Source organism: Plecotus auritus (genome assembly GCF_963455305.1).
Source record: "Plecotus auritus genome assembly, chromosome: 4".
In the NCBI taxonomy this organism is placed as follows: Eukaryota; Metazoa; Chordata; class Mammalia; order Chiroptera; family Vespertilionidae; genus Plecotus; species Plecotus auritus.
Genome location: NC_137775.1, coordinates 101,965,438 through 101,990,378, shown reverse-complemented (window position 1 = coordinate 101,990,378; position 24,941 = coordinate 101,965,438). Strand labels below are relative to the sequence as shown.

General features: G+C 53.5%; 4 protein-coding genes and 1 long non-coding RNA gene across 13 annotated transcripts; 3 read left to right on the top strand and 2 right to left on the bottom strand.

The window, feature by feature from the left end:
• Nucleotides 1-1,154: 1,154 nt before the first annotated feature.
• GPANK1 (G-patch domain and ankyrin repeats 1) lies at nucleotides 1,155-4,196 on the bottom strand. 8 transcript variants are annotated; one of them, XM_080663442.1, is made up of 3 exons: nucleotides 3,965-4,144; nucleotides 2,294-2,972; nucleotides 1,155-1,761 (listed from the first exon to the last, which is right to left on the bottom strand). In XM_080663442.1, the coding sequence occupies exons 2-3, from the start codon at nucleotides 2,902-2,904 to the stop codon at nucleotides 1,317-1,319; spliced, it is 1,056 nt and encodes a 351-aa protein (XP_080519568.1). In that variant the 5' UTR covers nucleotides 2,905-2,972; nucleotides 3,965-4,144; the 3' UTR covers nucleotides 1,155-1,316. The 8 variants fall into 8 exon arrangements, with proteins under 8 accessions (XP_080519568.1, XP_080519563.1, XP_080519567.1 ...); XM_080663437.1 differs by having other exon boundaries at nucleotides 1,156-1,761; nucleotides 3,799-4,196; XM_080663441.1 differs by having other exon boundaries at nucleotides 1,156-1,761; nucleotides 2,294-2,975; nucleotides 3,965-4,195.
• Nucleotides 4,197-4,335: 139 nt separating this feature from the next.
• CSNK2B (casein kinase 2 beta) lies at nucleotides 4,336-8,410 on the top strand. Of its 2 annotated transcripts, none has more exons than XM_080663447.1 (7): nucleotides 4,336-4,569; nucleotides 5,071-5,188; nucleotides 6,086-6,188; nucleotides 6,726-6,841; nucleotides 7,227-7,302; nucleotides 7,402-7,591; nucleotides 8,211-8,410. In XM_080663447.1, the coding sequence occupies exons 2-7, from the start codon at nucleotides 5,117-5,119 to the stop codon at nucleotides 8,299-8,301; spliced, it is 648 nt and encodes a 215-aa protein (XP_080519573.1). In that variant the 5' UTR covers nucleotides 4,336-4,569; nucleotides 5,071-5,116; the 3' UTR covers nucleotides 8,302-8,410. The 2 variants fall into 2 exon arrangements, with proteins under 2 accessions (XP_080519573.1, XP_080519574.1); XM_080663448.1 differs by having other exon boundaries at nucleotides 4,443-4,569; nucleotides 5,106-5,188.
• A 601-nt stretch (nucleotides 8,411-9,011) lies between these two features.
• LY6G5B (lymphocyte antigen 6 family member G5B) lies at nucleotides 9,012-11,235 on the top strand. The gene is made up of 3 exons (XM_080663445.1): nucleotides 9,012-9,286; nucleotides 9,405-9,533; nucleotides 9,795-11,235. The coding sequence occupies exons 1-3, from the start codon at nucleotides 9,163-9,165 to the stop codon at nucleotides 10,193-10,195; spliced, it is 654 nt and encodes a 217-aa protein (XP_080519571.1). The 5' UTR covers nucleotides 9,012-9,162; the 3' UTR covers nucleotides 10,196-11,235.
• A 285-nt stretch (nucleotides 11,236-11,520) lies between these two features.
• LOC308247698 lies at nucleotides 11,521-13,608 on the top strand. The gene is made up of 3 exons (XR_013960546.1): nucleotides 11,521-11,655; nucleotides 11,799-11,941; nucleotides 13,251-13,608. It is a non-coding gene; the product is annotated as an uncharacterized lncRNA (long non-coding RNA).
• On the bottom strand, nucleotides 13,211-21,750 carry LY6G5C (lymphocyte antigen 6 family member G5C; the record flags this gene model as incomplete). Its single annotated transcript, XM_080667157.1, has 4 exons — nucleotides 21,522-21,750; nucleotides 19,306-20,194; nucleotides 15,130-15,297; nucleotides 13,211-13,374 (listed from the first exon to the last, which is right to left on the bottom strand). Exons 2-4 carry the CDS (start codon nucleotides 19,424-19,426, stop codon nucleotides 13,211-13,213), a joined length of 453 nt encoding a protein of 150 aa, XP_080523283.1. The 5' UTR covers nucleotides 19,427-20,194; nucleotides 21,522-21,750.
• Nucleotides 21,751-24,941: the final 3,191 nt, after the last annotated feature.

The window sequence follows — 24,941 nt, the reverse complement described above, 5'->3', positions numbered from 1 at the left end:
GGGAGCTCAGCAATAGGAAGTCTCCTATTGGAGGGTGGGGGCAGGTGTCCCGCGAACCTCAGCCAGCAGGTTCATCCCTTGAATTCCAGGGCTATGAAGCCTACAAATCGGCCGGACGCGCCCCGCAGGCAGCTGAGACGCGGCCTCGGAAAGGTCAGGCCAAAGACGTCCTCGGAGATCGCAGTCGCGAGCCAAAGAGCGGGCCTGTCCGGGAACCCAGGCGTCGGGGTACTGTGGGCAGCGGCCCCTTCCGGGCACAGCGTTCAAGCCGTGGCCTCACGAAGGCGCCCGGAGCCGCCGAGCCCGGAAGCAGCTGCAAGGGCGCTGGAGGGCCAGGCGGGGCGGAGCCCGCAACTCGCGGGGAGGACCTTGCGGATGGCCCGCCCCCCGCGACGTTTGTGCGCAGCCCGAGGACGTCAGCAGCTGTCAGGGCCGGTGTATTAGCGCAGTACCCCATTTTCGTCGCCCAGAGGCCCCCGGACGCCAGTGCTCCCCAGAACTCGCCTGCCATTTTAGCCCCCTGCCTTGGGTTCTCCCCCACACTCCACAACTCGTTCTTGTGTCCATGACTTCATGAAAGGCCTTTCCGGAAAAGAAAGCTGTGAGGAGTCCTGTTCCCTATCCCTCCCAGCAGATTTCACTTCCTGGGCTTGCAACTGTGAGCTCTTCATTTGCCTGGCACCTGGTATAAGCAGCACAAGGGAAAGGGGAGTATGGGGAAGACAAGTGTAGACGAATAGGATATGTTTCCGCCTTCAGGGATTTTCAGGTCGTGAAACACCTTGGCTTCATGTTTAGATTTGAGAGGCCGGAGTACTGGTGCCAGTCAGCTAACAGAGTACAGGCTGCATCATCTTAGGGCTTCCCACCACACTGGCCTCTTCCTATAAGCCCATCCCCACTCTCATCACCCTATTCAAGATCCTATCTTGAGTAGGTGGGGTGCTCTAGAAAAGGGCTAGGGCTGGCAGGGAGGTGACCCTATCATGCCACCTGCAGAGGCTGCCCCTTCTGGCTCAGGTGTGAGGCTTGCATGTGGTCCCGACTCGTTTGGCTTCCCCGTAACAGCTTCCAGAAAAGTGAAAACACACCAGTGGTGCTCAGTGGTTGAGCATCCTCCCAATACATATTTTTAAAATAAAACACAAAACAAGTGAGATGATTGATTTATTTCTCAACTCTCAGCCCCTCTCTCAAAGGTAAAAAATCTGAGTGTCTGGGACTTGAGCAGACACCAGGAAGTGTAACTCAAAGTGCCCAGGTCAGACGCACAAGTTCAGACTTCAACTGAAGTCCAGTGTCAGACTTTGCCAAGGTCAGAACTCAAGGTTCATGTATATCCTCAGATCCCGCTCCCAGGCTTTGTCCTTGTCCTTCTGCCTTCTCTCCTCCCTTCTGCTCAGTGTGGTTGCCTGAGGAGCTCTCTCCCTCCCAGCCACAGCCCGGGTATCCTGAGCCAGGAAGTGTGTGACTCTGGGTTGGGATGTTGATCTGTACCCTAACCCTTCCTGATCTCTCTTGAGGACAGTGGGGATGGGGTTGACACGGCCCTTGCCCCAGGGTCCCAGACCCATTCCAGGCTCCCAGCCTGCCCTCAGCAGCAGCTTGAAGCCTGGGCTGGAGGTAGGCATCCCAAAGTGCAGACTGGGGTTCCGGAGACCGCGGGACAGTGACAGCAGGTGAGCAGTAGATGTGCAGTGGTTAGAGTCTTGGAAGTAGGCATCACAGGTCTCACAGTACTGGGTGGACAGGGATTGGGACCTGCAGAGGAAGAAGAGAAAGGATTGAGGGCAGAGAAAGGGTAGAGGTGGACGGGGGGGTGGCGCAACAAGGTCCTTCCAGTCTTTCTAAGGAACAAATTGCATTCCTCCCCACTTAGCAATGAAAGACCAGAGGGGGAAAGTTGTGTAAAGAGATGGTAACCAGACCTCACAAGGAAGGAATACAATAGCTATAGCTAATATTTATACAGTGCTTACTATGTGGAAAGCTCTGTTCTAACACTTGACATATACTAACCCGTTTAATCCTAACAAACCTATGAGAAAGGTGCTCTTATTACCACCATTTCTCAGATAAGGAAATTGAGGTACCTAGACATTAGGTTGCTTGCCCAAGTTAAGCAGAGTTAGCATTTAAACCCAGAGCTCATGCTCATAATCGTTCTAGTACAGTGCCTTATCTATCTACACTGGGAGACTGGGAAGAGAACCCTTCAGCTCTTTGCTGGTGTGGAGTGGCTAGGAAGGGCAGAACACACTAAAGATGGGCATGGGCAAAGGCTTCCCCTTACCTGTTCCCTGGACTCCTCGTCTCTCCATGACTCTCTCTGACCATGCGGGCCACCTCAGGGAAGCCTGCTTCTTCAGCCAGCTGAGCAGCATCCCTGCCACCCAGCTCACAAACTCCAACCCAGGCAGCTCCCCGGCCCAGGAGATAGCGCACAGCAGCCCCCTGGCCAGCTCGGGCAGCACACATCAGGGGGGTCCACCAGAAGGCATCCCGAGCATTGATATTCCCCCCAGCTCCCCCTGCCTCATGGGGATCCAACAGCCTTCTTAGTTCTGCCAAGTCCCCCTCCTGGGCTGCCCTCAGTATCCGATGAGTCATCTTGTCCTCAGCCTCAAGGGATCTCCTTTGACCATGTCCTCCTGATGCTTCTGTTGCAACCTCTCTCATCATTCTTCTCTTCTTCCTCTTTCTCTCACTGGCAGGTTCAGGTTGTGATCTCTGAGGTTCAGGAGTGCTGCTCTCATCTCCAATCAAGGCCTCATAGAAAGCCCGGGCTGCAGCCCCATCCAAGGTAGGCTCCAGCTCTTCAGCCCGTGACTGCTGCTGCCCATCTTTCCAGAAGTCACTGGGGTCAGTGGCTGGGGTGAAGGTGATGAGGGAGGGTCTGGACATGGCTTGGGAGAGCTTCAAAAATGAGACTAGGCAAGGGGAAGATGAGACCAGCAAGCCAGTCCAGAGACCTGCTGGGATGAAGGAAAGTAGCCTTAGAGTAAAAAAACCTCTCCCACCCCAAAAGTGATGCCACAACCTAAATCCCTACTGGGCCTAAGGCAATAGATCACGTGGGAGAACAGGGAACCCTGTAGTAACAGACCATGCCCAAGAGTGAAGGTGAACAAAGACTCCATGAGGCAGTTGCTCAGAGTTCCTGCTTTCCACCCCCACTCCCAGCTTCATCAACAATAAATAGTAAATGCCTCTCTAAAACTACTTCATCACTCTGTAAGACAAACGATTAAGAAAAGCAATCAGCCTGGCTCTTAAATCTTCCTCCATCCTATTTTGAGTGTCTATTTCGAATGCCGTCTTCTCAAACAAAAACACCTGACACTTCTCCAAAAGCAGGGAGCAAATTTGGGGAGAGGCTGCAGTCTGCATCCTTACTGCAAAATGGCGCTACTCCAAGCAAAGGAGGTCACGTAATTAAATAGCCAGACTATTTGAAGACAAAAGCGTGGCTGGGAAAAACCCCACAAAGATTACTTGAGGACGCAGGCGTGCAGAAAGCGCCTGGTTGTTTCCGGCCCTGGAACCTTTCCAACAGAACTCACGCAAAGCGCCACGTGCCTAGGTGGCGCGAGGACAGAGGATCTGTCAGTTGGAGGTCTTGCTTTTACATAACGCCCCACAACGCCCTTCGCCCCCCTCAACGTGGCCCCTGCTCTGAACTCATTTTCTGGAGCTGGGAAACCACTCTCTGGATTAAGAAAGGCCCTGGGAAGGCGGAGAGAAAACCTATGTAATACCCAGGACTGGGAAGTAAAATAACGTCACGCTGCCCCTCACCATTACTTCAACCAGGGTTCGAAGGTCTCACTTAGCGCCCATTCAAGCCCTAAGTGGGAGTGGAGAAGTGCAAAGGGACGAACAGCAGAATGGCTGACACCACCTCAGGTTAGCGCACTAGGCCGCCCGGTTCTCTCACCACCCAGCTCAGCCCAGCGCATCCTACCCAGGTCCCTCAGCAAAATATGGGCCCCATCGGGGATCCCAGAGCGCGCCTGGCGCAGGCAAAGGGTTGGTTGGGATGAGGTCAGTTCCCTAGGCAGAGCACGCAGGGGCCGGAGGCTCGCTGTGTGAACGGGCGGCGGGGAGCCACCAGCCAGCCTCGTCCCTTACCCCACCGCCTCTCGCCCCGGATCCCGGGATCACACAACTATATTTCCCATACTCCCCGGCCCAGGAGTGGTACTGGGCTTCCGCTTCCGGTGGCGCCTCGCTGCGTCCCGCCCCTAGCGTCTTCCTCAGGGGCCTCGCGACACCAGGGTCGTGCGCGGGTCACCTTGGAATTCGTAGTTCGCCTTGCCCTGGTTTCGCCAGTTTCTCCCTCTCAGGAACTCTATCTCCCGACATCCACCGCGGCGCCTGACCCTTGGCGCTTGCGCGTTGCCCTCTTCCCCGCACTCCAGTTTACACACGCCCCCCCCCCACACACACACACACACACACACTTCGCCTGCCGCGATCGGGTCCGCGGCCTGCGCTGTAGCCGTCGCCGCCGTTTCTTGGAAGTAGCGACTCCCCTCCCCCACCCTGGTCCCGGCCCCCGTCCAGACGGTGAGTCTTACAAGGTTGTCGCCGCGCCGAGTACCCTGTTCCTGGGCGCGGCACATGGGGGTCCCCGCGCCTCGATATGCGGGTGGGGAAGGAAGTGAACCAGACGGGCACCGGGAGAGGAAGGAAAGGGTGGCTTGAGGGGCGGAGGCGGGATGTGAGGAGACCCGCGAAAGGGACCGTAGGGCCACCCCCAGACCATGAGAAAAGGAGGGGCCCAGCTCTTGCTTGGAAAGGATAAACTTGGAACCTTTGGGAAAGGCGCTGGGACCTGCAGAGACCTGAGAGGGTAGGGAGCCGAGCCGGGGCCGGCCTTCAGGGGCGTCGGGGATGTGGGTAGGACTGGTAGATCAAGACCTGTCGGTTTCCGGTGGGACCCCAAAGAATCCTAATCTCAGAGAAAAGGGGCTGAGGTGTAAATAAGAGGAGGTGAAGAGAGGTGCTCCAGAATCTGGGATCCTTTAAGAAAAGGTGGGCCCACATTCTTTTGTTGTCGGAGGGCAGTGGGAGCTTGAGTCACACGGACACACTTTCTCCAGCTGACGTGAAGATGAGCAGCTCAGAGGAGGTGTCCTGGATCTCCTGGTTCTGTGGGCTCCGTGGCAATGAATTCTTCTGTGAAGTGAGTTCTCGACCTTCCTCCTCTGTCCACATACAGCCTGCCCAGATACGCTCCACACGTTCGGCCTCCCACACCTCTCACATGCTTCCATAGAAACTTGTTCCTGTCCAGGAAGAGTCCCCTCAGTGACCCACCAACCTGTGGTGAAGTGGCACGACTGGGGCCCAGCTCCCAACCCTGCCACCCTCCAGCAGTGTAATACTGGACAAGTGAATTTGTGTCTTTTTGGTTAGCAAAAAAAGTGAAGATGGTAGTGCCTCTCCAGCGACAGCCGTATGGCTCAGTTGGTGGCGCATAGTCCCGTGCACTGAAAGGTCAAAGGTGCCATGGTCAGGGCCCATGCCCGGGTTGCTGGCTGGATCCCTGGTCAGGGTGTGTGCAGGAGGCCACCATCCGTGTTTCCTTCTCCCTCCCTCCCTCCCCCGCTCTCTCTCTCCCTTTTTCCTTCTCTCCCTAAAATCAGTAAAAACCTATTTAGGCCCTGGCCAGGTTGCTGGTTAGAACATCGTCCTGATATGCCACGGTTGAGGGTTTGAGCCCCAGTCAGGGCACATACAAGAAGCAAACAGTGAGTGCATGAATAGGTGGAACAAGAAATTGGTGTTTCACTCTCCCTTTCTCTTTCTCAAACCAACAAATAAAAACTTTTAAAAAGTTAAAAAACAAACAAACACTTATTAAGTAAATAAATACATGTCGTTTTGGGGTTTTTTAAGCCAAAGCTTTTATGGGAGGGGGTGTGTGTGAACTGAGGATAGAGATTCAAGTACCTGTGCTGAGTTGGGAGTGGGGAGTAGAAGCAGTTGTGCTGAGGATAAGGCATCAGTGGAGCGACTTGTTCAGGTCAAAGCCAAGAATTCTGTTATGAGTTCCCTCTTCACCTCCACATTCTGACAGGTGGATGAAGACTACATCCAGGACAAATTCAATCTCACTGGGCTCAACGAGCAGGTGCCTCACTATCGACAAGCTCTAGACATGATCTTGGACCTGGAGCCTGGTGAGGCACCCTCGGGGCTGTTTTGTGTGTGATGCTTTTTTTTTTTTTTTTTTTTTTAAATCTTCAAATCCCTGTTCATCTGCTTGATTTTCTAAATTTCCTTTTGGTTTCTGACTCCCTTAACCCCAAATCCCATACTTCATTTTGATCTCTCACCTGACTTTTGACTAGTTTAGTGACTTATACCACTTGTGCTCATACTCTCATTCTATAATTCAGCTCTATTCCATAATGCCAGTTTCCCCAGGAGTCTTCTTTTTGCTTCTTTCTCCTGCCATGCACCTTCCGGGCAAGAGTTCCGGGCTAGAGTTGGGAGGAGGAGAAGCAGGCAGGGGCTAGAGAGGTATGGAGAGAAGGTAGTGCTGCCGTGAGTTGGAGGAAGGGTCAGAGGCCCCGGTTTCTGGGTCAGAGGCCCACATGATGGGTGGGGTGAGGCTCAAAGGTGGGTGTTGAGTAGCCAGCAGCTCCTGGGGATGGGCAGGGCACCTAAGAAAGCTGTAAGACAAGTGGTTGCCTTCGGCCGGGGCCATGTTTCAGATGAAGAGCTGGAAGACAACCCCAACCAGAGTGACCTGATTGAGCAGGCAGCTGAGATGCTTTATGGCTTGATCCACGCCCGCTACATCCTTACCAACCGTGGCATCGCCCAGATGGTGAGGCCTCTCTGCTTCCACTTGAGTCCTCTGAGGCAGTAAGAGAAACAGGTTCCTCAGCAAGGAGTCTGGCTGAGGAGAGCCTCAGAACCTGGGGCTGGGAATTCAGTCCTGATTGGGAATTGTGCTGAAGGGAGTGTTTTCAGGAAGGGAGGTGTGACCTTGGGCTGGAAGTGGTTAGAGACTGCCTCAGAATAAACAGTGAATGGCTCTGATGGTCTGCAGCCTCCCTCACTGGAGGAAAGGAAGCAGAGGAGTCGAGGGCCTGCTGGGCCAGCGAAAGACAGGAGGAATGGGGGACAGAGTGATGGGTTGGGCAAAGGAAGGGATTGCCCCTTCTCTTCACACCCACCCCCGCCAACACTTGCCATTTTATTCACCTCAGTTGGAAAAATACCAGCAGGGAGACTTTGGCTACTGTCCACGTGTGTACTGTGAGAACCAGCCAATGCTTCCCATCGGTGAGTGTTGGAAAGGAAGGACAGCATATAGCAGGTCCTCTGGGAGTGAGTTTGGGCACGGTCAGGGGAGCCTGCATGCTGAGTCTGACTGTCTCCCAGGCCTTTCGGACATCCCAGGGGAGGCCATGGTGAAGCTCTACTGCCCCAAGTGCATGGACGTGTACACACCCAAGTCCTCGAGGCACCACCACACGGACGGCGCGTACTTCGGCACTGGTTTCCCTCACATGCTCTTCATGGTGCATCCCGAGTACCGGCCCAAGCGGCCTGCCAACCAGTTTGTGCCCAGGTGGGGAGCAGGACCAAGGGTCAAAGGAAAGTCCCGGGACCCGAAAGAGAAGGGAGGACTAGGCATGGTCCTTTTTTGAGGTCTGCTTCTCCCAAAGCTAGGGCTCTCCTTGCTGAGGGACCTTAGAAGAGTTCTTTGATTGCCTGTATCTCAGTTCCCTTGTCCATAAAGTGGGATGCTGATGGTACCTGCCTGACAGGGTATTCTTAAATATGTGAAGTGTTTAGAATAATGTTTGGCACTTGAAGCACCATTTAAACAACAGCTGTTCTTGCCATCACCTTGGATGTTCCGCCTTTGCAAGAAGATCCTCAGAGCCACAGTTCAAGTGTGGTTTATCTTCCTAAGCATCATCTTTACTCTGGTGGGGGGGGGGAGCTCAGTTTTATGGTGAAGCAAGTAGTGACAGACATCCGTATACAGACATAGCCTAGAATTTGTGTTTTAATGGGTATTTAAGATACAGACCCAAATATTTTGTAGGGAGGAGGTTGGGAACCGCTGCCCTTAAGCACTGAGCGGGCCCGTGGAGGAGCTGGGTAGGGAGGTCGGAATGTAGGCTGCTGGCAGGGCTGCATGTGGCTCACCTGCTGCCTCTCTGACCTATGTCCCGGTCCAGGCTCTACGGTTTCAAGATCCATCCGATGGCCTACCAGCTGCAGCTCCAAGCCGCTAGCAACTTCAAGAGCCCAGTCAAGACGATTCGCTGATTCCTCACCCCCATCCCCATTCCTTTGCTGCCACCCTCTATGGTTTTTAGTTTAAATTAAAGGAGTCATTATTGTGGTGGGAATATGAAATAAAGTGGAAGAAAGGCCATGAGCTGGTCTGCTGGTGCTTGGGGTTAGGGAAGGGAGGGTTGTGTGCTGGATGCCAGGGGCCCTCATGGCCTGGCTCACCCCCAGTTGAAAGCCAGCACAGATAGGTGCCCAGTGAATTGGGTGATGTTTTTAGTAGCAGAGCAGAATTCCTAGGACCGAGTATGGGGGTGTGCAAACTCCCAAGGAAAAGACCCAGAGAAAAGTCAAACTTCAAAGATGAGAGAAATGTTTGCTTTGGATGGGAGGACACCTATGGCTATTTATACTGTAAGGGTCGTAACACTATCAGTTTTGGTTTTACAGGGAAAGTGGTTTGAAAATAAGGGGTGGAGAGAAGAGGGAAAAGGCCCAGAATTGCTGCTGGTGTGGTCCTGTGTGCCCCCCACTGGGAAAGCTGCGACATACTTATCTCAAAAGGACGGGGAGGCCAAGTTCCAGCACAGTGGGGACTGGCTCTGATGTGAGGGAGGGCAGCATGTGGTGCTGGACACACAAGCTAATTCATGGACCCTGAGGGGCGGGAATAGGTGTTTGGGAAGCACACTGGATACAGGCCCAGGTCCTGCCTGTCTCGGCCACTGCGCCCACATTCAGAGAGCAGGCCTCATGGGTGAGGACACACTGTTCCTCCTGCCAAGTTAATCACTTCCTCACCCAGCCCAGGTCCTGCCCCAGGCAGGAATATAGCTCTGCCCACGGCAGCTTCTGCTCAGACTGTCAAAATCCCCCTGCCGCTCAGGACCCAGGAGCATGGTCCTGGGAAGGTGGAGTTGCAGGGCACCCCTCAGGCACTGCCCCTCTCCCCAGAATGCCATAATGAAGGCCCATATACTTGTAGGTGTGCTGGTCATGGTGGGCTTCGCAGTGGGAAAAGGTGAGTGGGGCCCAGGGACAGGAAGGAAGGGGGTGGGGCTGTGACCCTGGATGCACAGGTTCCATACAGGGCAGGGACCTTGGAGTGAGCTCTGCTCCCATCCCTCTGTCTTCCTCAGTTCCTGTTCCTGAACTCCGGACCTGCCACCTCTGCCTCTTAGAAGACCCTTCTGCAGGATGCATTTCTGGCTCGGAGAAATGCACTATCAGTAGCTCATCCCCATGCATGGTGATCACCATCTATTACAGTGAGTTCAAGACTCAGGAAGGGGCTACTGGTGAGACGGCCCATTGCTTGGTCTCATAGATGAGACCTGGGGCACAAGAAGGAGAGAAGAGGATCCTGGAAAATGGGGTCAGGAGTTTGGGGGTGTGGGGTAACGAGACTAAATTTCTGAAGCTGTCGGGTGGAAGTTGGGTCTGGTGAGGGATGGGGAAAGTTCTTGGTAGGGGTGCCAAGTTTGGAGACTACAGGAGGCAGCGGCTTATGAGCTGTTCTCTTCCTCCAGATACCAGGGTTCGCTTCCTCATCCGAGGCTGTGGACAGTACAATTCTTACCGCTGCCAAGAAAAACGCAACACCTACTTCTCAGAGTACTGGTACCAGGCCCAGTGCTGCCAGTATGATTACTGCAACTCGTGGTCCAGCCCTCAGCTCCAGAGCTCCCAGCCTGAGCCCCCTGGTGGGATCCTGGGCCTGCCCCTGTTCAAGTCCCAGATCCAATGGTTCTACCAGGCCCTGAACCTCTCACTGCCCCTCCCCAGTTCCCATGCTGGGAAGGAGCCTAAAGGCCTGGATCCTCTGGCTGCCCTGCCCTTGAACCTGGGCTTGTCCGTTGCCGACCTGCGCCGCATATACTTATTCCTCAACAATTCGGGGCTTTTGGTTCTTCCCCGGCCTGGGCCCTGACCCCTTGCTTCTTGAATTGCAGTCTGTTCAGCATCTCTCCCAACACCCAGCCCCCTGCTCTGGCCTCTCGGAATTCAACATTCTCTGCTCCGCTCTTTCAAGCCTTCCCTCTGTCCTCCCTGTCTCTATGGCTTTGGTTTCGTTCCCCCTCAGAAACCCAGCATACCCAGTGCTCCCCTTCCTCCGGGAAAATAATCTCAAGTGCAGATTCTGCTGGGCTGGCCTGGGAAAGGCAGCGGCTCCCTCGTCCTTTTCCCACCTGAATGTGCCATCACCCCCATCTTCCTAGTCCCCTCTGGTCTGGTTACCTGCCACTTCCATTTAGTTCTGGCTGTCTCCCATCCTGTGCCTGTCTCAGATGCAGGCCAGACTGGATTTGTAGCGAGGAAGATGAGGGTTGAGCTGTGCAGATCCCTGACTGGGCATCCTGGTGTCCCTGCCTCACTGCCTACCACCCTGCTCCCACCCGGGTCTCCTGCTGCCTTTCTCATCTCTTGTTCCGATCTCTGGCCTCCTCAGCCTCACTCCATGTCACTGAGTCCTGATGCCCACTTCCATAGGTGCCCAGGGAGGGGAGAGGGAAGAGGGTCCTGCTCTTCTCCGTGTCCCCCGATTTCCCTCCACAATAAACAGGGTTAAGTCTGAGTCATGTTTATGGGGTTAGGCTCAGGTGTGGGCAGGTGTAGACAGGTCAAAAAGTTAATTGGGTGTGGGGTTCAAATGGTTGGGGAGCCCTGCCCACTCCACCTGGTTTTGTGGCTTCTGGCCTGTCCCAAAGGCCCACGTCCATCCCACCTGCTCAGCGAGAGATCAAAGCTTGAGGATTGCCTGGCCCGTGTGGCTTAGGGGTTGAGTGTCGACCTAGGAACCAGGAGGTCTTGGTTCGATTCCCAGTCAGGGCACATGCCTGGATTGCAGGCTCGATCCCCAGTGTGGGGCGTGCAGGAGGCAGCTGGTCAGTGATTCTCATTGATGTTTCTCTCTCTCCCCCTGCCCCCCCCCCCCCCGCCTTCCTCTCTGAAATCAATAAAAATATGTTTAAAAATAAAAAAAAGCTTGAGGATTATGATGACTACCACCCTTAAACGGACCCTACAAAACCTAGGAAGTTCAGTCCAGGTGATGTCAGGTTTTTCCACCTGAAAGAGGAGGAAAACTTCAGGGAAACTCAGGAGCAAACCAAAGGGCCCAGGGCTGCACCTCAGTCACCTGGTGCTGAGGGACCTATGTTTCCTGCCTGTCTTCTTTTAATTTTTCATGTTTTTTTTTTTCCCAATTGATTTTTTTAGAGAGAGAAACTGATGCTTTTAACTGCCTCCTGCATGTCCTCTACTGGGGATTGAGCCAGAACCCGAATGTGCCCTGACCTGGAACCCTAGGGTGACCTGGTGCATGGGATGGCACCCAACCAGCTGCGCCACCCCGGCGAGATCTGCCTGTCCATTCTCTTTAGGATCCAGGTACCCAGGACCCCCAAGCTGGGGGCCTTTTATTTTATTTTATTTTATTTTTGAAAACAGCAAGTATCCTGAAAGCAATAATTAATAGTCATAACTCCCTTTTGCATACATTCAACAAACTGCACACGCCTGCTCTGTGCCAGGCCCAGTGTTAAGCACCAGGACTCAGAAGGTACAGCCAGGTCTGCCCTTCAAATCTCAATCCAATGCTGGGGTTGTAAACCCATTTCTGAGAAGTAATGCAGCCTCGTGGCCAGAGCCCGATCTCCGCTCCTCCACCACAGAGGTAAGCTGATCTCTCCTCGGGTCCCTGGCGAGTGCATGTGCACGGATACACACGGGGGCTTCGTGCAAATACACGTGCCTTTGGGACAAACTGACTTAGGCCTATCTGTTTTTAAACGTCTGGCAAAACATACATAAGATGGGCTCTGTGTTAGCAGTTTCAAGCCGGCATAAAGGCCTCTGGTACCCAAAGCTGCTTCTAGGCACTGCCCCCAACTCGGGGTCACCTCTGCCCAGAGCTGGAGCAGTTCAGCTGGGTTTTGTCTGCTGGGTTTAAATGGCATCATATGCATATACTCATGTACACGACACTGGCCACGTGTTAACTCCATGGCCCGTGCTCCGGTGGGAAACACCAACGTTAATGTTTAGGTCAGAAGGCAGTTGGAAGGACAAAGAGGAGTAAACCTGTGTGTCCCCCTCTTGCTGGGCCCACTATTCCCCATACTTCTGATTTCGGTATAGGACAGAAAAGCCCAAACTGGAAGACAGCCTCAGAGGCTGAGGACCCCAAGGCCCGAAACTGAAGCGTAGAGCCATGGTCCTGAGGGAGCTGAGCCTGGGACAAAGCCCCGGGCTCCACGAGTCCCAGCACCTCTCACCCTTCTCCCTGGGCCTGCCTTGCACAGCCCACGCCCACCGACCCTCTCCCCAGGCCTCCCTGCAGTTCGCACACGCCCTGGGCTGACAGCACTAACAAGGGTGCCCTCTGCGCTTTTGGCCGTCATTGTATCTCCTTCCAATTCCTCTTCACCTTTCTGTGCTTAGAGCTGAATCAGATACCTAGACAGGCGAGAGCAGAGCTCAGAAGAGCTGGGAGCCCTTTACCTGTCCCCCAGTGGGGCAGCCAGGCAGGACCCCTCCCTCAGCCTCCAACTCCACTGGAAGAGAGAAACCATACAGTTTGTAGACCAATTTATTCTGCAGGAACACCTTGCGAGAGAGGCTTTGGTGGGAGGAAGGGAGAAGGCCAGAGCAGAGCCGAGGCAGCCCTACAGGTGGGAGAAGAGGCGAGGGAATCTGTCAGACTGTGAGGACTTACAGGGAAAACTCCAGAGATGTCTGGAGAGGGAGCTTGTGGAGGGGCAGAGTGTGAATGGGGGTGTTGAGGGGCGGCAAGCAAGAGGCAACTAGAGCTGGGTCAGGTAACCTGGGGGAGGTGGGGCGGCTGCTGGGAGGGGCTGGAAGTTGTCCTGGCTGCGTCCTGGTGGGAACCAGGGAGCTGGCTGGACACCGGCAGCATTTTACTGCAAAGGTCTCTGCAGAAGTTCTATGGGAGGTAGAACGCTCTGTTCTGTGGGTTATTGCAGAGATTCCGGAAACAGCACCGAGAGAACATCCAGAAGCCAAACACCGGGGAAGTGCGGGTGTGTGAGCAGTCACTCATCTGCTCCTTGCGGCGACAGTCACTCACCATGATGTCAGACCCACTACCTGTAACAGCGATATGGTGCCGGCAGAGCCCCAAACCCTCCTTCCCTCCCTCCACAAGGACTTACACTGCCCCACACCCTTCCCTGCACCCCCAAACGCAGAGACTCCTGGAAGTGGGCAGGGCAGGGAGTGCCAAGGAGCAGGAGTCCCCATGGAAGGTTGTGAGAGAGCCCTTTGAAATATTGTGATAGTTGGAGGGTGCTAAACTGGGGCTGGGAGAGCGAAGGAGGGAGAGCCAACAGCTTGAGCAGGGACCAGGCTGTAGAGAGGAGGTTTGTTGTTTATTTTATGGATTAATAGTAACAGGGCTGAAACCGGTTTGGCTCAGTGGATAGAGCGTCAGCCTGCGGACTGAAAGGTCCCAGGTTCGATTCCGGTCAAGGGCATGTACCTTGGTACCTTGGTTGCAGGCAAATCCCCAGTGGGGGTTGTGCAGGAGGCAGCTGATCGATGTTTCTCTCTCATCGATGTTTCTAACTCTCTGTCCCTCTCCCTTCCTCTCTGTAAAATATCAATAAAATATATTTTAAAAAAAAAATAGTAACAGGGTGGGCAAAAGTAGGTTTACAGTTGTGAGTACACAGAAGTTTATTCTTGTATTATTTATTTATTACTGTATTATTTATTATTAACCCCGTTTTGCCCCCTCCCCCCTATATATTAGAGGGTGAAAAATTTCTGCCTGAGAGAGTTGAAGAGCAGAGGTCACTAAGGTCCTACAGCGGGATGACAGGTGGGCCTGACGCCCTGGCGAGGAGCGCTGTGCGCAGGTTGGTGGGGCACGGATGCTGTTTACAAACCGCTAAGGAAACGTTATGTTCCCATAACTTAAGTTTAAAAAGCAAGTGCAGAACAGTGTCTACAGGGCTATGCTACTGTTTGTGGGGGAAGGAGGTAAAGGTAGAGTACAGGTGGGATGCCCAAAAGATCACAGAAAGGGGAATCCAGACATAAAAAGAGTAGTTTTTGTTTTCGTGCGTGGGAGCTGGGGACTGGGCCAGGAGTGGGCAGGGACTCCTCTGAGCCCTGGAAAGCAGCAGTGTTGAGCCACGTGCGTGCAGCTATCTGGGAAGGGTGCGAGGCGATGTGATACAGGCAGCTCCGTGCAGTGGTGGTTGAGTGCCATCTCTGGAGCCACCACAGGTTGTGGATCAGCCCTCGGCGACTGGCAGGTGTGGGCCTTTCCCAGCCTCTGTCCTCAGCTGTGGAACACCTCAGAGGGCTGTAAGTGCTTAGCACATTACCTGGCCCAGAGGCTGTGTTAGTGTTTGTTAACGTTTAAGAAGGTGCGGGGCCAGGTGGAAGAGCGAGCATGAAGAACAAAGAGTTGGACTATTTTGGGCAAGTGAAAAGTTGAGGGGAGGTGTCCAGAGGGCAATTTGATGGACAGTGTGGCCACCACTCAGACTCTTTGACGTGGGTGTGCAGACGCCAGGGAAGCAGAGAAATTCCTCTGGGAGAGTGAAGCGGGAAGATAGCCAAAGTTCAGATTTCGGTGAACATGAGCCCTTAAGGGTGAAGGAGAACGAAGTAAGCCTCGGTGAAGGAGACTGGAAGAGGTAGCTGGCCATCTCCAGGCTGGCTCCTGCGGAGGGTATAACACTCAGCTGTGGGCTGAGAAGGGCAGGGGGTGGCGGTGGAGTCAAGGAATGGCTCTGAAGGAGAGAGCGTCGGTGATGGGGCAGTGTCTGAGAGTTGGGGCTAGGAAATGTAGAGACTCAGTTCTGGGCCCCAGACAGACAGAAGGCAGCTTACTGTTCTTGATGAAGAGAGTCATACAGCTGCTGCCAGGAGAGGCCAGGCAGATGTCAGATCCCAGCAGGCACCCCAGCTCCTTGGTCTCCAAGAGGCACCGATAGCAGCGCAGGTATTTGGGGAACTCAGCTGGATAAGGGGGCTCTTGATTGACAGGATCAGTTTTACCTAGAACACAGACAAGCCCTGACCCCATGCCTCTGCCTGCCTATTTTCCAGGTCAACCCCACTGTTCCCCTCCCCCATCTCCGAAAACCATAAAATCACCAATTCTTTAAAACCATCCGGCCCAGCCAGTGTGGGTCAGTGGTTGAGATTCGACCCATGAACCAGGAGGTTTGATTCCAGTCAAGGACACGTGCCTGGGTTGCAGGCTTGATTGCCAGTGGGGGGCATGCAGGAGGCAGCTAATCAATGATTCTCATCATTGATGTTTCTATCTCCCTCTCCCTTCCTCTTTGAAAAAAAAGAAGAACAAGAAGTAAAAAAAATGCGTCATCACAGGACAAGAAGAATCTCCGCTTAGTGCAGACAAGAGATTTCAAGCAGCCCAGGGCCACATTCTTTGTTTGATGGTTCTATCATAGGACAGACTCATATTAAACTTTGTCCACCAAAGCCTTCCCAAACACATGCATATATAGTTGTCTCTTGGTATCCACAGGGGATTGGTTCCAAACTGATAAAAAAATCTGCTCAAGTCCCTTATATAAAACTAGAGGCCTGATGCAACTGTGGGGGCTGCCTCAGCCCTCGCAGCCCTGGCTTGGTCCAGAAGGTCGTCCAGAAGGACGTCCGGAAGGTCGTTCGGCTGTCTGGTCTAATTAGCATATTATGCTTTTATTATTATAGATGATGTAGTGTTTGCATATAACCTACACACATCCTCCCAATACTTTAAATCATCTATAGATTACTTGTAATACCTAATACAATATACTAGTATATAGTTGTTATACTATATTGTTTAAGGAATAAAGACAGAAAAATGTCCGCACATGTTCAGTACAGACACAACCATCATAGGCCTAACTACATAGTACACACAAGCAACAATATCATTTAAAAAATATTTTTCAGGGAGAAACCAAGATGGCGGCATAGGTAAACACCTAAACTGCTGCCTCGCACAACAATTTCAAAACTACAACTAAAAGACAAAACGTCTATCACCCAGAACCATGGGAAAGCTGGCTGAGTGGAAGTTCTACAACTAGGAGAAAAGAGAAAAGAGCATTGAGACGTGCACAAGCGCTGAAAAGCTGAGGTACGGAGGCGTGCAAATCGGGTTGGCGGCGGGTGTCTGGGTGCACTGCTTCTTTCAACCCGAAGGGAGACAAGCTCCCGATTACTCTGAACTCCAATTTCTGGGGAGACGCTGGGGACCCAAACTCCTTCGGGGAGAAGCTGGACTGTCTACCATCGGGTCGGAAAGTGAGGGTGACTTTCTTGCAGAGGTGCGCCCCGCAATTATTGTTTACTGCGCTGGGACGTGGGGACTTGGAAACGAGGATACGCAGAGACGGCTAACTGGCAGCCATCGCTGTTTGCCATGCCCTAGCCTAGTGACTCCCTGAGACCCCACCCTGCACAATCTACAAACCCACCCAAATTCCAAGCAGCGGCTTTTGCATATAATTGGGCCTACCCTATCGCAGCTTAACCAAACAAACTGCAGCTCTGGTCAGACAGCTCCAAAACCTCCAAACCCCAAGGAAAGAGAAGAAAACTGTAGTTCTCGCTGTACCTCCTGCTGGGTGGCCTCAGTCAGTAGCTGACCAGCACCCCATTGGAGATCCAGAAGCCAGTGTACCTAGTGGTCAGTGTGAGACACCAGATTTCAACTCCTCACATCCATAAGAGACACATTCAAGAGGCAGACTCAGTGAGCACCAAAGCCCCACTGAAGCAAGTCCTGCCCCCTAAGCATGTCTCCCACTCAGCAGTTCTTCCATTATAGACACAGCGGGTCCTCAAAACCAATTGGCCTGGAGGTCAATTCTTCCCAGTGACACCAACAACAATCAAGACTTAACTACAACAAGGCCGTACACACAGTCCACAAAGGGGTGCACCAAGAGTGTCCACCTCAGGTAACTGGGAGGCCGACCCACTGGCCCATATAGGACACCTAGCACGCAAAGCCACCCTACCAACTCAGGGAAGCAACGAAAATGTGGAGACAAAGAAACTGATCACAAACGAAAGAAATGGAGGAAAACAAACGACTGGATATAGAGTTCAAAACCATGGTTATGCCGAAACCGGTTTGGCTCAGTGGATAGAGCGTCGGCCTGCGGACTGAAGGGTCCCAGGTTCGATTCCGGTCAAGGGCATGTACCTTGGTTGCGGGCACATCCCCAGTGGGGGGTGTGCAGGAGGCAGCTGGTCGATGTTTCTCTCTCATCGATGTTTCTAGCTCTCTATCCCTCTCCCTTCCTCTCTGTAAAAAAAATAAATAAATAAATAAAAACAAAAAAAAAAAAACACCACGGTTATAAGGTTTTGCAAGAATTTCCTAGAAAAGGCCGATAAATTCAATGAGACCCTCGAGGATATGAAAAAGGACCAACTAGAAATTAAACATACACTGACTGAAATAAAAAATATTATACAGGACCCAACAGCAGACTAGAGGAATGCAAGAATCAAGTCAAAGATTTGAAATACAAAGAAGCAAAAAACACTCAACCGGGAAGGCAAAAAGCAAAAAGAATCCAAAAATTTGAAGATAGTGTAAGAAGCCTCTGGGACAACTTCAAGCATACCAACATCAGAATTATGGGGGTGCCAGAAGAAGACAGAAAGCAAAATACTGAAAACCTATTTGAAGAAATAATGACTGAAAACTTCCCCCACCTGGTGAAAGAAATAGACTTACAAGCCCAGGAAGTGCACAGAACCCCAAACAAAAGGAATCCAAAGAGGACCACACCAAGACACATCATAATTAAAATGCCAAGGGCAAAAGACAAAGAGAGAATATTAAAAGCAGCAAGAGAAAAACAGTTAATTACCTACAAGGGAGCACCCATACGATTGTCAGCTGATTTCTCAACAGAAACTATGCAGGCCAGACAGGAGTGGCAATAAATATTCAAAGTGATGAATAGCAAGAATCTACAACCAAGATTACTCTACCCAGCAAAGTTATCATTCAGAATGGAAGGTCAGATAAAGAGCTTCACAGACAAGAAAAAGCTAAAGGAGTTCATCACCACCAAACCAGTATTATATGAAATGCTGAAAGGTATTCTTTAGGAAGAGGAAGAAGAAGAAAAAAGTAAAGATAAAAATTATGAACAACAAATACATATCAACAAGTGAATCTAAAAATCAAGTGAATTAAAAATCTGATGAACAGAATAAACTGGTGAATATAATAGAATCAGGGGCAAAGAATGGGAGTGGATTGATAATTCTTAGGGGGAAAGGGGTGTGGGGGGTACGGGAAGAGACTGGACAAAAATCGTACACCTGTGGATGAGGACAGTGGGAGGGAGGTAAGGCCAGAGGGTGGGGTGGGAACCGGGTGGAGGGGAGCTACAGGGGGAAAAAGGAGAAGCAATTGTAATAATCTGAACAATAAAGATTTATTAAATTAAAAATAATAAACCACTTTATAAAAAAGATATATATTTTTTTCATCCTCGGTTGAATCCAGGGATGCAGAACCTGCACATATGGAGTACTGACTGTACATCTCTCCCTCTGGTCCCTGGCCAAGACCACAGATTAATGAGCCCCCAGTCCCAGCAGAGCACTTGGTGTGAGACAGATGCTGACAAATGTTTTGAATCCTGTTTCTATGGCGATGGTGCTTTGCAGCCAAGTGAGGAGGCTATCAGGCTGCTTCCAGCCTCTTTCTCCCCTGTGGGTCCTGGTGCTGTCATCTGGCTTGCTCCCCAAACCCTCCCTATTCTGTGTTGCCCTGAGATTTTAATGGGTTCCCTTCAGTATCTCCATTCAGGTCATTGCTGCTGAGTGAGACAACCCTGGGATGTCACCAGCCGTCTCCCTCAGAGTGACCATCAGTGCATTAGCAGTGCCCAGGCATTACCCCAGCAAGCCCACTCATCCCATCTCTTTCCTCCTGCCTGGGCACATGTCCCCAGACACCTGGCATCTGGGGGTTCCTCTATCCAGCAGGCCTTTGGATCCCTTTGAGCCACTTACCAAACACCAAGCTCATCACGACCAGCACTGTTAAAAGGACCATGTGCAGAGCTTGGGGGATGCTGTGGAGGCCCAGGGTCCCCAGACTCCGGCTGTGTGTAGGGCCTGCCATAAAATGCATGACTGCCCACCAGCCTCCAGGATGCGCTTATATTGGTGGAAGAGAAGTTGGCCAAGAAGAAGAAGAGGGGCGACACCCATTTGGGGTGGAAATTAGTGCCAAAACATCCCGAGGGACAGAGTGTTCTCGCCCACGGCCACTCTGGAACGTAACATCCTGGCTTGGGAACAGGAGCCACAACAGGGGAATGAGACAGGAACATTCTTTAAAATATATATGTGTGTGTGTGTGTGTGTGTGTGTGTGTGTGTGTGTGTTATTGATTTTAGAGAGGGAGAGGGAGAGAGAGAGAAACATCAATGACGAGAGAGAATCATTGATTGGCTGCCTGCATGTGCCCTGACTGGGATCCAACCGTGAGCCACACCAGCTGGGCTACACCATGTTTTAATTTTCAGTCTAGTAGTCATAATAGCTGCTTCCTGGTTATCTTTGCAAACATTCCTTTGGGAAACAAGGCTGCTTCGGCGCAGTGCAAAGGTTATTTTGCCCGGTTTTAACATTCCGAAGGTTTGAGGCATAAGAGTCGCACACAGGCAGTTCCTCTGGGATGGCAGCTCCGGCTCCATTTTAAAGTGGTTTCGTGGATATTTACACGGCCTTCTTAATGGGGGAGACAAATCAATAAGCGATGATGGGGGCGGTGGAAACCACTGACAAAGGGATTTCAGCAGAGGAATAACAGGATGGGATTCGGTCTATAAGATTCTGATGCGGGAACCAGTTAGGCAGCTATTCCTGAGCCCAGTCACTAGATGGTGGCCTGGTCCTGCAGAAGAGAAGTGGAGAAGCCAAAAAGCGAGTGAATCTGAGAGTATTTATTTATTTTAAATGTTTTTCAATTACAGTTTACTTTAGAAAAAATCTTCATTGTTGCAAGTATTACTTATGTCCCCCTTCTCCCCCATTAATCCCCTCCAGCCTACCCCGGCCCCAGTCCCTCACCATCTAATTGTCCGTGTCCATGGGTCCTGCATATCCTATCTAATAAAAGAGCAAATTGACCATGCCTCTGCTACACCCACAAGCCACACCCACCAGCCAATCAGGAGCGAATATGCAAATTAACCCAACCAAGATGGCTGTGGCCATGGAGCGAACAGGAGGCTTGGGTTTCCCCAGCAATGGAGGAAGCCAAGCTCCCGCAGCCCTGGCCTCTGCTCAAGGCTACAAAGTTTCAATTATAGAAGATAAATAAATCCCAGATACCAGGGCCTCCGCTTGGGTCGCCGGGGGGCGTGGCCAGCCTGCAAACCACCACAGGCCCCTCCCCTAGGCCACCCCACGCCCCAAGGGAACCCCCACCCTGATCCAGGACAGACTTCAGGGCAAACCAGCTGGCCCCAACCGTGCACCAGGCCTCTATCCTATCTAATAATCCTATCTAATAAAAGAGTAATATGCAAATTGACCATCACTCCAACACACAAGATGGCTGCCCCCATGTGGACACAAGATGGCCACCACAAGATGGCCAGCAGGGGAGGGCAGTTGGGAGGGACCAGGTCTGCAAGGGAGGGCAGTTGTGGATGATCAGGTCAGCAGGGGAGGGCAGTTGGGAGGGGCCAGGCCTGCAGGGGAGGGAAGTTAGGGGTGACCAGGCTGGCAGAGGAGGGAAGTTGGGGGCAACCTGGCCTGCAGGGAAAGGCAGTTAGGGGGGACCCAGGCCTGCAGGTGAGAGCAGTTGGGGGGTACCAGGCCTGCAGGGGAGGGCAGTTAGGGGCAATCAGGCTGGTAGGGAGCAGTTAGGCATCAATCAGGCTGGCAGGGGAGTGGTTAGGGGGTGATCAGGCTGGCATGCAGAAGCGGTTAGGGGCAATCAGGAAGGCAGGCAGGCAAGTAGTTGGGAGCCAGCAGTCCTGGATTGTGAGAGGGATGTCCGACTGCCCATTTAGGCCCGATCCTACCAGTATGCAAATTAACCCAACCAAGTAGGATCGGGCCTAAATGGGCAGTCGGACATCCCTTGAGGGGTCCCAGATTGGAGAGGGTGCAGGCTGGGCTGAGGGACACTACCACTACCCCCCCCCACACACACACACACAAATTTCGTGCACTGGGCCTCTAGTATGCATATAAGGTCTTTGGTTGATTACCTCCCACCTACCCGCCTTCCCTCGGAGATTCCGCACGCTGTTCCGTGCTTCCACGTCTCCGGATCCACTCAGTTCATGAATCAGAGAGTATTCAGAAGGAAGCCGGATGTAGTTAGAGTTAGACTGAGTGTAAGGTGAGGGAAGGGGCATAGACTCACACAGCGTGACTGGTGGTGCCATTCTCCAAGATGAGAAAGACGTGGCACTGTCAGAAGTCCAAAACCGAAGACTCCTGGGTCCCGAGTGACTGCACCCAGCCCAATGCCCCTGTGGGTTCCAGGAAGCCCACCCTTCCCCACGCCCCCGTCTGCCCGCCCCGTCGCGCTGGGCTGCAGGCCAGTGGCCTCAATCTCCGGTGCCCACAGGCTCCATGCGCTCCTCTCCGCGCCTGGCTGCTCCTCAGCGCCCGGCGAGGACGTGGGGGCGGCCTCGCCCTCGCCACACCTCAGCGCCCTGGGAAGAACCTGGGGAGGGCGCCCACCGGGCCGTGGTTGGGGCTACGCTGTCCCTGAGACTAGCGGTTGGTCGCGCAGGGTCGGTGGCCGACGGTAAGTCATCGGCGTCCAGGTTCCGGGCTGGAGGTCTGGGACGGGCACTGCAGGAGGCTCCCGCTTTGGCCCCAGATCATCCCAGGACCATCGGGTTCGGGCGCTGATGGGGAGGGTGAAGAAACGCCCCGAGGCGCGCGCAGGAGGCGGGCGATAAAGGAACAGAGGCAGACACAGCCGCCGCGCGCCCCCAGAGCCTGGGGACGAATGAAATGACGGTTGCGTTAAAATTGTACTCTTCATTCATCCTGGGATGCCAGGGGAGGGCTTGACACCCACATAAATGTCTGCTGGATGGGTGAGAGAGATAGACGAAAAGAATCAGAAAGCGGGGCCCCTCTTGAGGCGGAGCGGGAGCAGGGGAGGCGGAAGGGACTGTCACGGGGTCTCCGACCGCTCCGCGAGGAGACGGGCCCCCGCAGGCCTCGCCCTGCGGTCCAGGAAGACTGGCGTGGAGCTCCCGCGGCCGCGGGGCCTGAGGGTAACAGGCGAGAAGGCATCAGGTGGGGGTGTTGGGGGCGGGGCGGGGCGGGGCTCGGCCTTCTCCGGACGGGGCGTGACCTCCCGTCCTTATCCCCGCTCCCGTCCCTTGTCACTCCCTCTGTCCGCGAGGCGGGGCGGAGGCAGTCCGCCCTCAGGGCCGTGGGAGTGCGTTGCCGTGGTGAAGGGCTCCGCCGTGGCTTCGGGGGTGAAGAGATGGGCGTTGCAGTGGCGCCATGGTGACAGCAGTGGCTGACGTTCACGCAGAGTGCCCCTCCCCCAGGACTAGGGATGCTTGAGGGAAACGGAAGAGGTCAGACCTGAGGACAAAGTTGAGGGGATGGGGCAGGGCTACCGATGCTCGGGCCAGCGAGAGCTGAGTCCTGTCCGGGTATCGGCCCCCCGCGGTGTGAGGAGGAACTGAAGAGGGATCTTTAACCCGAATGTAAACAATGACTGGGTTCCGGAGGGAGCTGGGACGGCTTGTTGATGGCGGGGGGTGGGGGGGGGGAGTGGGGGCGGGTGTGGACAGACCGGTGGGTGGATGAATAAGGGACTGGGCTGTCCCCCATGCCTGGGCCCCCCATCCTCTCACTGTGACAGCTGTGAGGGAAAGACATGCTCCTCTCCGGGGCCTGGAGTGAACCTCAACCAAACCCGCAGTCAGCGGAGGAGGAGAGCGGAGTCCAGCACCTCCCATGGGGAGCCGCGCAGGGTGGAGCCTGGGCCAATAGACGGGCAGGATAAGGGCTGGCCCAGCCTGAGACCACCTCTTCTTCCCCGCTTTCCCACTCCGAAGCTACCTCTCCTTTCTCCCAGCCTCCAGCCTCTCTCCCAGTTTGCCCAACTACTCCACACCTAGGTGTCAGGCCTCGCCTGGTGCCCAACATAGCAACGACTAGAGCCCCAGCAGGTATGGGGTCTGCATCTCAGCTGGTCTTGCCCGAGACTGGTGGAAACCTGCTATATAGAGTGAAGGAGCTGGTTCCACCAGGGGTGGGGTAAGGGATGGTACTGAAAACAAACTTATTAGGTGGGGAGTAATTGGGAGTAATTTGAGGGGGAAGACTGAGGCCCATGGGTGGGTGGCCCAGATTCAAATGTTGAGCCTCCCCTCTCCCCACCCACTTGAGGTGCGCAGGGCTCCTTGTGGCATTCAGGGTTCTCTGTAGTGCAGGAAAAGGGGAGAGGAGGGGGCGATAGGGGCAGGTCAGTAGAGCTCTTAGTGGCCAAGGCCAGGAAGGGGAGTCCTTTTTCTCCAGGGTGTGGGAGGTGGGCCTGGGTGCTCCCTATTTGCATTTAAGGAGGTTCCCTTAGCTGAACAAAAGCTTGGATTCCAGGGATTAATTTCTGGTGGATCTGGGAGGGCCAGGTTCAGAGCCATGCACTGGTCCCAGGTCCCACAGCTTCCTGCTCGCACTACCCACACTGTTTGCCCCTGGGACAGATGGAGGAAGGGGTGCCACTATCAGCTCTCCCATATTTGCTAAAGGTGGAACATTTTGGAGCTGTGGCCACCTCCCCTCTTTTAACCCTAAATATCAGACATAGTCACCTAAGTCTCAGATGACCACACCTGGAGGCGCAGGGTGCTGAGCTGGCAGGAGCAGACACCGTGCACTCGGCTGGAGGAGACACTGAAATTAGCAAGAGGCTGTCTAGGTCATCAGAACACTGCCACCCACGTATCTTGTTCAAACAGTGGACCCAGGTGGTCTAGGGGTGTCTCATTTGGGAAAGATGACTGAGGGGTGAGAGGGACGCAACAGAGTAGGAGAGAAGCTACAGGGAACGGATTTCCTCAGGTTCGACCTAAGAATGTTCTTCTAACAGCTGCCCAAAAAGTGTGGTTCTGGGAGGACATGAGTCCTGGGCACCCAGCCCCTGCCAGGCCTTGTGTTTGTTGACTTGCAGAGGGTATGAGGAGAGAGGCATGAGGGCATGGTGAGGAGGGGGTGCAGGATTTGCTGCATAAGACTGTTCCTCACTCCCCCTGGAAGTAGCAAGAGCTGAGCAAGAAAAACTGGGGATGCTGATGTTGAAATCATGCCAGTTGGACCTGGAAGTTGGTAGAAGAGCTGAGTAGGTAAAATCAGGCACTGGAGAGCCCTTTTGGTAAACAACAAAGCTTGTGAGTTGAAGCAAAAGGAGGCCACCTGGGCTCCTGGGGTGGGTGAAGGCAGGGAAGACTGTCAGGGCCAGGGGCTGCCCAGTGGTGATGACTACAGGCACACCAGGGAAGGGTGAGGCTTGGGGACCCACTGCCTGAGGAGCAGCTGAGATGGAGAGGATTGAACTGGCTGGATGGGCTGGGATTTCCCAAAGCCCGGCCCTCAAGGCTTCAGCACCTTGCTTCCTGGATACTTGGGCAGTCACACAATTAGCCAGCCAG